At 40.6% G+C, this 12,740-nt stretch overlaps 1 protein-coding gene across 3 annotated transcripts in view; it reads left to right on the forward strand.

Moving 5' to 3' along the window:
* LOC146361458 (uncharacterized) overlaps positions 1 to 12,740 on the forward strand; it is a 61,350-nt gene that overhangs the window by 21,252 nt on the left and 27,358 nt on the right. For all 3 annotated transcript variants that reach the window (XM_084921023.1, XM_084921025.1, XM_084921024.1), the window contains 4 exons: positions 429 to 848; positions 3,448 to 3,861; positions 7,109 to 7,513; positions 11,102 to 11,536. In XM_084921023.1, coding sequence (XP_084777149.1) covers positions 429 to 848; positions 3,448 to 3,861; positions 7,109 to 7,513; positions 11,102 to 11,536 — 1,674 coding nt within the window. The remainder of the gene's footprint in view (positions 1 to 428; positions 849 to 3,447; positions 3,862 to 7,108; positions 7,514 to 11,101; positions 11,537 to 12,740) is intronic.

Here is a 12,740-nt window from a genome sequence, read left to right on the forward strand (position 1 = left end):
TTCGAGGCCAGTAAGCACAACCAGAATTCATACATAAGGTGCACTGTCGATTTTTGAGAAAATTAAAGGATTTTAAGTGCGCCTTATAGTGCGGAAAATACGGTATGTGTTAAACTGTGTTTCTATATGATAAATAATAAGTTGCTGTGACAAAGAAAGAAATCTGTTACTAGGACTCTGTGGACATATTGCAAGAAATAAATGTGTAAAATTTCAGAAAAAGTTCTGGTAGCACATTGAAAATCTGGGAGTTGGCCAGTGCCCCCACTGGGCCCCTGTTGGCCGCGCTCTGCCAACAGCCATCAATAATGGCATATGAAATTAATGTTGCATGTACATTAATTTGTAATAGTATCACTTTTTCTGTTCAAAAACTATATTTCTTTTTAGTTAAAAACTAAGTCACATTTTTTTACTCATGATTTCAGTGTCATACCTCCATTGTCAGAGCCTTCAGAAGAAACCAGGTTCTTTGGGAATCTGTTCTGTGCAGCAGCAGAGAGAGAACAGCAGACAGGAGAGAAGATACTGGAGCTGTTATCATCAGTGTGCAGATACAAAACATTCCCTCTGACAGAGATATGGTGTGATTTCCTTTTTGATCTGTACTCCCATGTGAAGGACTATGAGATTAAAACAGGCTTGAGTGTCCTTCCATCATTACAGTCAGTTTCCCAGTCAGCTCCTGCAGTCTGGTTCATAAACCTCTCAGAGAGAAAGACCTCCATCCTCCTGGAAGTGCTGAAACTCCAACCAGAGAAGAAACAAGTGGAGCTGACAGGCTGCTCACATGAAAAGAGTGAAGTACTGAGTTTCCTTCAGTGTCTGCCCTATATCTCACAGCTCAGGTAAATGAATTGTACTTTACATGATATACTCTACATATAGAGTGTTGTGATGTAAACTAGGTAAATTAATCAAAGCTTAGTATATTATAAAATTCTGATTTTGTTTTAACATTTAGATTACGCTTTTACAGCAATTTACCACAGAAAAGAAAAGATGCTCTTCTGTGTTGTACATTACAATAGAATTGGGCACCTGCATGTCAGCACTGGATGAACCAAAAGCTCCAAACAAGAGTCAGTAGAAGAATGAGATTTTTTCATGATTCCAACACACATACTTAACTCTGCTGCTCACTACACAAATGCATTTTCCTTACAAGTGTGGCACCATTTAAGAGCAAACACACAGACTTTCCAACAGCTGGTAATGGCCTGTTTGAAGCTGAAGCTCCTGCCCATGGGTAAAAAAAACCTAACACAGTGCTTCAGAAACACTGTGCTGAGGCTTGCTTCAGCTGAACAGAATCATGTGATCAACGATTTCTGAACTTCATTTGGTACATCACTGCTTCAGTACCTGATTCAATGGTTTATAAGGAATTGAATGGCGGGATTTGTGCTGTGTTTTGGTAATTTTGTGTGAGAGATGGCGAACCGGTGTGTGACACAATTAGAGACATGAAGCCAGGAAAAGAGGACGCTCTGCCTATTCCTAAATAAAAACCAGTACATCAGCAATTCTGCTCCCAGGTCTGAAAAGTACATAAGAAATACAAGATATTATTATATTTATAATTATAGAAGTTATAAATGTACCTGTCCACTGGTTAATTACATAATCACATGGAGGCAGCAAACATACTCCTAACTTATTTTAAGATTGTGTTGTACATTGTTATATAGAGTTTTTGTTATTTCTATTAATAAAAACACATCAAGAAGTCATAAACAAAATGAGAACACTCCGTGGTACATGTTTAAACAAGGAAGTCTTATTCACCATATCAGCCCGATACCAGACAGAACTGTCATAAAACAGAAGCTGTCAATTCAGCTCTGTAGAGTGGGAAATCATAATGAAGCAGTTCATTAAAGGTTGTAGATTCAAGCTGTTTTTCATATTTTTTGGCCACCAGATGTCACCATAGATGACTGTGTTGAAACGCTTTGAGTAATGAACTGTTTTTCAATACAAGCTTCAATGCTTCAGAAACCTTCATTTGGCCAGCAACAGCAACAGCAGAATTTATTACTAAGAAGTATTGTGAGAACAAATAAATAGCTGACCAAACACAAATGTCCTTACCTTTTTTGCTAAGTTTATATACAAGAGGGCAATTGGGGGAAGTGAGCAGCTGGATAACATGACACAGGTAATCACAGTCAAGCACAGTGAGACTAAACACAAGACACTGGAGACAAGTAACTATCCAAAATAAAAATGAGCAGTGAGAACCAGAACTAAATGTAAAGACAGACACAAGATCTTAGCACAGAAGAGTTGACATAACAGGATGGGGGAATGAAAAGCAAACTGAGACACAAACTGGAACAAAGAAATCAAAACTAAGAAAAAGGAAATGCATAAAATGTTAAAAAAAAATTGAAATAAGAATTAAACAAACTATTCAGTAGCAGACTAACAGATATTTAACAGCAACATAACTTAAAATTTCATAAACCAAAACACTGGGTCAGCAACCAAGGACCATGAAATGGGCAGTCAGCACACCTTGATCCAGCTAAACATATCTAGTTCATAGAAGGTAGCAAAAGGTAAGTGGCTAAAGCTAACACTAGCCAGAGCTTGGAGCAGAGGTGGCAAAAGTTTAGAAATTATGTATTTAAATAGAAGTACAGATACTTGTTTTAAAAAAAATACTTTATTAAAAGTTGAAGTAGTGATTCAACTTTGCCTATTTTCAGAAATAAGTGGGGAAGAGGTTAAAGTGGTATTCAGCATGGGGGGAGTGGGACCTGAAAATCAGTTGTAGTGGCTCAGGATGGGGAAAAGAATCACATCTCAGAATAATTTTTATTGAGAGCTCCAGTAGATTTTCTTAGTGTTGTTTCTTAGTGTAGAAGTGATGTGATTAGCTGATCTGGGCTGCTGCTTTTCTGAGATTCACAGGTCTTTGAACTAAATTCAACAAGATGTAAGCAGATGTTTTATAAGGTGACTGTTTTCATTTTTAGTATGGCTAGCTAGATGCTGAAGTACTGCAAACAACACTTATGGACACCTGCAGTTGTTTGGGTGTTGTGCCAAGAAAACAAAAATGCCAGCACTATTTAACCCTGATTATGGCACACAGTTTTGCCTCTTAATGTCTTTTTTGGAGGGGGAATGTTTTAGTTTTACATGATGTCAGGTACAGTTGGGAAAATGGGAATCAGCAAAAAAAAATTTATTGGTAGGTCAATCAACAAAATTCCACTAAATGCATCTCTCATTCTCACTCACAGCCGGTAATGTAACAGGTCCAAGTTGTCATGTTTATCTTCAACAGTTTGTGCATCTTTGCACATCCAAATCTCTGGGATGAACCAGGACATCCCTGCATAAAATAATGTTGAAATGTAACAGTTTTATATAAATGATAATGGACATTTCTGTAATGCAACTGACTTCTGACAAAATGTTCAATTTTCCTTCCAGTTTCTCTCCTTCATTTTTACTCTCAAGTCAAACGGATTTGACATGGGAAGAAGCAGAGAGAGAACAGCAACCAGAAGAGAAGATACTGGAGCTGTTAATATCAGTGTGCAGACATGGAACGTTCCCTTTTAATGAGAGATGCTCCTGTGCAGACTGTGATTTCCTGTTGGATCTGTTCTCCCATGTGAAGGATTGTGAAACTAAAACAGGCCTGAGTGTCCTTCCATCATTACAGTCAGTATTTTCAGCTCCTGCAGTCTGGTTCATAAACCTCTCAGAGAGAAAGACCTCCATCCTCCTGGAAGTGCTGAAACTCCAACCAGAGAAGAAACAGGTGGAGCTGACAGGCTGCTCACATGAAGAGAGTGAAGTGAGGAGTTTCCTTCAGTGTCTGCCTTATATCTCACAGCTCAGGTAAATATGTTTTCCTTTAAAAACATATCTGCATGTGTAACACAGTATACTTCACTACTACAGAGTGTAGAGTAAGTTAGGATCTTTGGGCTTATGTTCTCTAGGTACCAACTAAGGAGCAACTGACACACAGCTAAAAGAAAACTTAAAACAATTATTGAAACAACCCCATAAACAGCAGTTTAACATTTCACAATATTGAAATTTCACAACATTTCAGTCTTCTCACTTCAGGTGTCTGTATAGTGTTATTGTTAGTAGTATTACCCGGATAATGTATTGTATGGAGATCTCATAAGATTATCAGTCCAGAATTAATGCAGCTATCACTTCTAAGTAGGCTGGAAATTTTGCTGCATCAAAGCTGGAGATCCTGAATCCTGACTCATCAGAGGTGGATTAATGTGTCGCACTTGAACGATTTTAGACTGCAGAAAAAAAAACAACCTGTACAGGCAGTGAAGCCATTTTGCATCAATGTTGCATGATAACTTCATCACCACAAGTGACTATATCTCTTCATATATAACAACTTAATGCAATAAATAAAAAACTGAATTAAAGGACCTTAAAACATTTTCCATCTACAGCTATCAACACAGTCTTGTCTTTTGTGAACAGCAGCTGACAGATGGAGAGAATAGACAGACTGTTCCCTGTTTGTGAAGGACTGCTAGAAAAGTTTAAAATAACTAATTGTCTGTCCTGAATCAGTCTTATTAGGTAATGTTCAAATAATTTTATCATTCCAGTGTTTTCAGTGTGGGAGAAAGTACTCAGGGCCTTCAAGTTACACACTATGAAAGGCAGCAACAAGTTTAATATTCAGAAACCTAAAGTATGTATCAGCAGCAGAATGGACCTAAAAATAAATGTTTGTTTCAGTTCTATGAAGCTTTGAGTATTTTGGATTAGTAGTACTGCTGTGTTTGTTGCATCATATTGCTGTAATTGTTTATATGCTTTATATATTCTGAGGTAAGTTGATCTATAGTGTTACATCATATTCTATAAGGATGATATGTGTTTGGATACTTTCTGCTCAGTTTGACCCATTTAGCAGAAGTCAGCCAGTTTAAGGCTCTGATATCTATTCTGTATGACTTAAAGCAGTTATGACATGGTCTGATTTTCTCACCCAATAAAGGAATATTTAATATATCAGTCTACTCTTCATTCTATCAGAAACAGTTATCACAGCTCGTACATTTTCTTTTTACACATACGTGTAGGCATTGAGCCAAATTTAGTTATGCCAACATAATAAAAGAACAATATTTGTCTCTTATATATTATACATCTATATATATCTTTGAGTAAATCTTTAAGTGAAGATTTAAGGTGACAGGAAATATAAATAACTGCAACTTGAATCTTTACTGAAGCTCAGTATTGGGCACAGAGTTCAAGTTCACTGCTGTAATAACTATTATGGTTAATATAATAAAATGACTGTTCCGTTTCAGAAATGAAGCCCAACAATCATGTTTTCACAGTCCCGTGGTCTCAGCCTCAGATACTTATCAATCACACAATCATAAAAAAACAAACAAACAAATGAACAAAAGATTTTCTCCTTCATTTCTGTCAAACAATGTTGTATGAAACGTTTCCAGCGGTTGGTATCACGGTTGCTAGGCAACATGGGCAGTGTGACGGAGGCTAGACCGTCCCATTTCAGAAGCCTCGCACTTCCGGCCTTAGCGGTCTTTGAGTACGCGGCCCTTGTAGACTGTTAAGGCTGCGTAGTTTAAGGCTGCAGACCCTGAATTGGGATACAGCCACAGACCCCAAAGCATGTAAAAAAAAAAAGAAAAAAAAAGTAATGGCAACCCAAATATTTAGTGGAGGATTCTCTCCATTCTTTTCCACCATGCTACACTATGCAACACTAACTCATAAAGCTCATTGTATGACACCACTCTGCTGCAAACATTCTTTTTCCATCCAGCAGAGCACATCATAAACAAAACTTCAAATTCAAATTTTATTTGTCACACACACACAACCATACACAGTATGACATGGGGGTGAAATGCTTGTAGCTGTACAATGCCCGACCATTAAATGACAGAAGAAAAGTTTTACAATATTTACAATTTACAGTTTACTACAAAAATTTACAAATTAACTTAGGAATTTACAGTAAAGAATGTGCAAATAGCAGAAGAGATTATAAAGATTATAAAGATTATAAATTATAGGAATTATAGGATTATAGGAAATGTGTGGTGGTGCGTGTGGTGATGTGTGTGAGAGTCCAGTCTTATAGTGACGTGTGTGGGAGAGTCCAGTCCTACACCTGGTTCAGGGCCCGAATAGCCTGGGGGAAGAAGCTCCTCCTCATTCTCTCTGTTTTGGCCTTAAGTTGATATAGTTTTAAAAAATATATTAACTTAATTTTTTCTTTTTTTAATCTTCCAGCAGCACTTCTAACAGTAAATTGATCAAAATCTAAATTAATTATTTACTCAGTAAATATTGGTAAATGCAGTCCTGATCAAAAGTTTAAGACCACTTGAAAAACGGCAGAAAATAATTTTTTGCATGGTTGGATCTTAACGAGGCTCCAAGTAGACATGCAACAAGAAGAAATGGGAGAGAGAAAACATTTTTTGATCATGCAATTTATTAAAAAAACGACGCTTAAAGTGTACAGGCTGTTTTATAGCCTTTGATTTCTGTTTGTCGGGGATACAGGTTTTTTTGGAGGTGTGGTCTTAAACTTTTGATGTGAATATTAACTTTTGATAAATAATAGGGAATATTTCACAGAGCATCACAGACAAGTGTAAACAGCACAAACATAATGTTCATATTTAAGTGACAAAAGCTGTCACATGATAATGCAGGAAAGTGTCTCTGGGACGTTTAAGAGTTTTTTCTTTAGTTAATTTATTTAGTTCATTCATCAAGTTCAACTTTCCTCTGGTTTGTAGTCATTTAGTTTTAGCATACAGGTCAGCGTCCAGTCAGGTTCAGTTCCAAAGAGCTCCTTAAGTAAAGTTCTAAGTTTTCTGACTTACAAAGAAATAAAACAGTCTGTAATTTTTTTTTATCATAGTTTAATTTTACTGAAGAGAGACAGAAACAATAGCAACCAAACATCCAGATTAAACACACAGACATGATAAAGTGATTTGTGTGTCAATGAGTGGAATTAGCATTTCATCCATTAGTAGTGTGTGGTTGTTTTTATGCAGCTCAGATCAAATTATCACTAAATATTTCCTTCTTATTGTTCCAGTGTTGATACTAATACATCAGATGAAGACACAACAAGGTTCTTTGGGAATCTGTTCTGTGCAGCAGCAGAGAGAGAACAGCAGACAGGAGAGAAGATACTGGAGCTGTTGTCATCAGTGTGCAGATACAAAAATAGTCCTCTTAAACAGAAGTGGTGTGACTTCCTCATGGACCTGTACTCTTATGAGACTAAAACAGGCAGGAGTGTCCTTCACTTACTACAGTCAGTTTTCCAGTCAGCTCCTGCAGTCTGGTCCATAAACCTCTCAGAGAGAAAGACCTCCATCCTCCTGGAAGTGCTGAAACTCCAACCAGAGAAGAAAGAAGTGGAGCTGACAGACTGCTCACATGAAGAGAGTGAAGTGAGGAGTTTCCTTCAATGTCTGCCTTATATCTCACAGCTCAGGTAAATGAATTCTTCTTCATACAATTCACACTGCGTCAGAACAGATAACATCTTAAACAAAGAAAGTTGCGACAGTTTTTTTCATAATTTTCATTCATTCACTGCTGCGGTAAATCAACTCAAACAGTACAAAAAAATTTGAACTTTACATAATTAAGTCTGTATAAAATGAGATGCTCCCTGAAATCAACAGTGTAAGTATTTTATGTTCTATGAATTATAATTTAATTGTAAAATTTTTGCGGGAGCAGCAGTCTAAGCAGAGAAGCCCAGATCTCCCTCTACCCAGGCACCGCCTCCAGCTTGTCCGGGGGAACACCAAGGCATTCCTAGGCCAGCCGAGAGATATAATCTCGCCAGCGTGTCCTGGGTCTACCCCAGGACCTCCTTACGGTGGGACATGCCTGGAACGCCTCGCCCAGCATCCTTGTCAGATGCCCGAACCACCTCAACTGGCTCCTTGCAAGGAGGAGCAGCAGCTCTACTCTGAGCCCCTCCCTGGCTGTACTTCTCCCCCTATCTCTAAGGGAGAGGCCAGCCACCCTCCAGAGGAAGCTTGTTTCCACTACTTGTATCTGCGATCTTGTTCTTTTGGTAACTACCCACAGCCCAAGACCAGGGTAGGGACGTAGATCGACCGGTAAATTGAAAGTTTTGCTTTTACACTCGGCTCTCTCTGCACACGGCAGACTGGTACAGCGTCTGCATCACTGCAGCTACAGCACCAATCCGTCTGTTGATCTCCTACTCCCTTCTTCCATCACTCATCAACAAAACCCCAAGATACTTAAACTCCTCCCTTCTCCAAGTCCACAAAACAGATATAGACTGTATCCTTGTGTTCCAGTGTTCCACGACCAGGACTAAAACCGAATTGAGCCTCCTGTATCTGAGGTTTGTCTAACAGATGGAATCTCCTTTCCAGCACACTGGCATAGACTGTCCCGGGGAGGCTGGGGAGTGTGGTCCCCCTACAGTTGGAACACACCCTCTGGTCCCCCTTCTTAAAGATGGGAACCACCAACACGGCCTGCCAGTCCAGTGGTACTGCCCCTGATCTCCACGCACATTGCAGAGGCATGTCAACAAGACAGCTTTACAACATCCAGAACCCTCAGGAACTCAGGGCAAACCTCATCCACCCCAGGGACCCTGCCACCAAGGAGTTTTTTAACTGCCTCAGTGACCTCACCACCAGAGATAGATGAGTCATCCCCCTCATCCCCAGACTCTGCTTCCTCCATGGGCCAGTGGGATTAAGGAGGTCCTCAAAGTATTCCTTCCACTGCCAGACAATGTTCTCAGTCGAAGTTAGTTGCACTCCACCCGCACTATACACACTTCAGGTAGAGCACTGCTTTTCCCTCCTGAGTTTCCTGACGGTTTGCCATAATATCTTTGAAACAGTCCAAAAGTCTTTTTCCTCTCTGACGTCCTCCCACACAAGAGTTTTTGCTTCAGCCACTGCCCATGCATGCCGTTCCGCTTGGCCTGTTGGTGCCTATCAGCTGCCTCCAAAGTCCCACACACTAACCAAGCCTGATAGGACTCCTTCTTCAGCCTGGTGGCTTCCTTCAGCACTGGTGTCCAGAATTTGGGAGTTACCATCACGACAGGTACCAACCACCTTGCGGCCGCAGCTCAGTGCAGTGGCTTTGGCAATGGAGGTGCTGAATATTTGGACTCAATGCCCTCAGTCTTACTCGGAATAGTGTTGAAGTTCTGCCGGAAGTGTGTATTGAAGATCTTGCCGAGCAGGGCCTCTGCCTGGCATTCCCAGTGCACCCTCACTATATGTTTAGGTGCGCCAGGTCTGCCCAATATCCTCCCCTGCCACATGATCCAACTCGCCACCAGGTGGTGATCAGTTGACAGCTCAGCCCCTCTCTTCACCCGAGTGTCCAGATGTTACGGCCCTAGCAGGGCCTCCTCTGGAAATTACCCTTGTGTGGGTGTGTCCTGCCATCTCTCCTGCCTTAGGTGCCATCTTTTTTGTACAGCTGACTCCCATCAGCAATTATGAGTACTTAAGGCCAGAGAAAGGTGAGCTCTAGTTCCAGAGAGCCATGTTGGGTTGCAGCTAGTGAGCTGTGTGTGTGTGTGTATGTTTGGTTCTGGTCTGTGGGGAGGAGTGTGTGTTTGGTCACTAATCCTAGTTACTCCTAGTCCCAGTTTTTTGACCAACAACTAAGTTTTGTTTTGTTTCTGCAAAAGGTGGCTTGTCCGTCTCTTTTAGTTTGGTTATTATTGGAATATAACACCTTTTGTTACTTCCCCTCATCCCATGGACCTTTTTAGGGGAACGTAACACCAGAACACATGGTTGCAGGTCTGGAGATATGACTACAAAATTGATCATCGATCAGCAACCTAGGGTTTCCTGGTGCCACGGTCCACTTAAGGACACCCTTATGTTCAAACATGGTGTTCGTTATGGACAAACTGATTTTGCACAGAAGTCCAACAACAAAAAACAGAGAGGCCGTTCCTCCCAATCATGCCCCTTCAGGTCTTGCTGTCATTGCCCACATAAACACTAAAGTTTCCCAGTAGGATAACAGAGCCCCCAGGTGGAGCACCCTCAGGCTGGTTACTCTCGTCCACTGGGAAAAAGATACAGACAGCAAGCCGAGGGGATACCAGGATACCCACCCAAGCCTGCCACCTCTCACCAAGGACAACTCCAGACTGAGACAGAGTCCAGCTCCTCTCCAAGAGGCTGGTTCCAGAGCCCAAGCCATGCGTTAGGGTGAGCCCGACTATATCTAGCCGGTACCTCTCAACCTCACGCACTAACTCCTCTCTTCCCCACCAGAGAGGCAACATTCCATGTTGCTATTCTTGGAAGACGGGGATTGGTCCGCTAAGGCCTCCACTCCTGGCTGCCACCCAACACACACAGCACCCAACACCTACAGCGCATCCTGTTGGTGGTGGGCCTACAGGAAGATGGGCCCAAGTCCCTTTTTCAGGCTGTGCATAACCTGATCTAAACCAGGCTGTGTATTCACATCTGTTACCATGGTGATCAATCCAGACATTGCCGAAAGACCTGACTTTTAGCTCTACACAGCTAACTAACCCATTAATCTCTTTGTGTTCCACAACTCTGCTGGAGCAGAAATTATTCTTCTCAATGTAATTTGACAAACTTCTAAGAGCAAATTAATTAAAATCTAATTTATTAATTGCTCAGTCAATATTAGCAATTGTGTGATTTCCACGTGTGTGATTTGAGCAGCAGGTGAAGCTGCTGTTGTACAAGATATGAAGTGTAGATGTTGTTGTTTAACTCTGTGTTTCTATGTTGTTGATATTTAGTGTTTTACTTTCTAAAGTCAGACAGTAAATAAAATGACAGCTACAGTTCAGTACACAGTGATTTCACACACAGGATTAGTGTTTGTGTTGTGAGTCAGTAACAGTCTAAAAACAATGTTCAGCTGCTCTGATGGAAGATGGCTTTAAAATGGACTTTCATTATATACAGGACACACATGGACAAGATGGAGTCCATCACTAGTGTGTGGTTGTATTTATGCAGCTCAGATCAAATTATCACTAAGTGTTTCCTTCTTATTGTTCCAGTGTTGATACTGAGTGGTCAGATCATCATGAAGCAGTCAGGTTCTTTGGGAATCTGTTCTGTGCAGCAGCAGAGAGAGAACAGCAGACAGGAGAGAAGATACTGGAGCTGTTATCATCAGTGTGCACATATCAAACATTCCCTGTTCATGAGAGATACATGGATGATTCTTATGTGTCTGATTTCCTGCTGGATCTGTACTCTCATGTGAAGGACTGTGAGCCTGAAACAGGCTTGAGTGTCCTTCCATCATTACAGTCAGTATTTTCAGCTCCTGCAGTCTGGTCCATAAACCTCTCAGAGAGAAAGACCTCCATCCTCCTGGAAGTGCTGAAACTCCAACCAGAGAAGAAACAAGTGGAGCTGACAGGCTGCTCACATGAAGAGAGTGAAGTGAGGAGTTTCCTGCAGTGTCTGCCTTATATCTCACAGCTCAGGTAAATATGTTTTCCTTTAAAAACATATCTGCATGTGTAACACAGTATACTTCACTACTACAGAATGTAGTAAGAGTAAGTTAGGATCTTTGGGCTTATGTTCTCTAGGTAAAAACTAAGGAGTGATTGATACACAGCTAAAAGAAAAGTTAAAACAATAATTAAAACAACCCCACAAAGTGTTGGGTCGCAAATTGTGAAGCCAATATGATAACCTTATCCCACCAACGCTCTGGAGGACCAGCTTTCCAGATCTAATTAAAATCAAGTCACTCAAAAAGATCCTCCGGAAAAGAGTATAATTCTTACAAGACAGAGTTTTATTAAACAGTGTCATTTGGGGTGGCTGTAGCTCAGGTAGAGCAGGTCATCTACTGATTGGAAGGTTGGTGGTTCAATTTCTGGCTTCCCCTTGTCTGCATGCCAAATATCCTTGGGCAAGATACTAACCCCAAATTGCTCTCCGATGCATCCATCGGAGTATGAATGTGTATGAATGTTAGCAAGGAAAGCACTTAGAAAAATGTGCTTGTGCGAATGGGTGTGAATGGGTGAATGCACAAGTTGTATAAAGCGCTTTGAGTGCTCAGAAGAGTAGAAAAGCGCTATATAAGAACCAGTCCATTTACCATATGAACAGCAAAAATGGTACAAATACAGCAAGGAAGCATAGTGAACTCCGGGGTGTAGAGCACAAACAGCAGAGACACACAAAATGACAGACAGGAAAAAAGCAGCCCCGGGCGTATCTGACCCTCCTTCATGTAGGATCAATAACCCCTACTCCTGCTGTTGGGTAACTTTCCATTCCTTGTTTTATTAATCGGACCGAATTAACTTTAAACTAATAAGTATTTTCTCAACTCTACAAGCGTCAATATTATCTCAATTGTCAATGTAATATGTTTGCCAATACTTTTCCCCAATCAGTTGTCAATTTGCACTTTTTTTCTTCTTTAATCTCTGACACTTGTGTTACATAACTTTCTGGCACTATTCCGTAACTTTTGGAGCGCTGTTCCCAGCATCCATCATTTTTAATTGGGTCCCTTTGACAGTTTTATGGGCAGGCAACAGAAGGACCCAAACGCAAACTCGCTGAAACAAAAATTAAACTCCAAAAAACACAGCTTTATTGCTGCTGTGGTGAGACACAAATAACAATTCAAAACTAAACTGGGGAAACTAAATCACAAGGAGACAC

The sequence above is a fragment of the Perissodus microlepis genome, chromosome 23 (genome assembly GCF_051167445.1).
Source record: "Perissodus microlepis isolate ML-2025 ecotype Zambia chromosome 23, ASM5116744v1, whole genome shotgun sequence".
NCBI lineage: Eukaryota > Metazoa > Chordata > Actinopteri > Cichliformes > Cichlidae > Perissodus > Perissodus microlepis.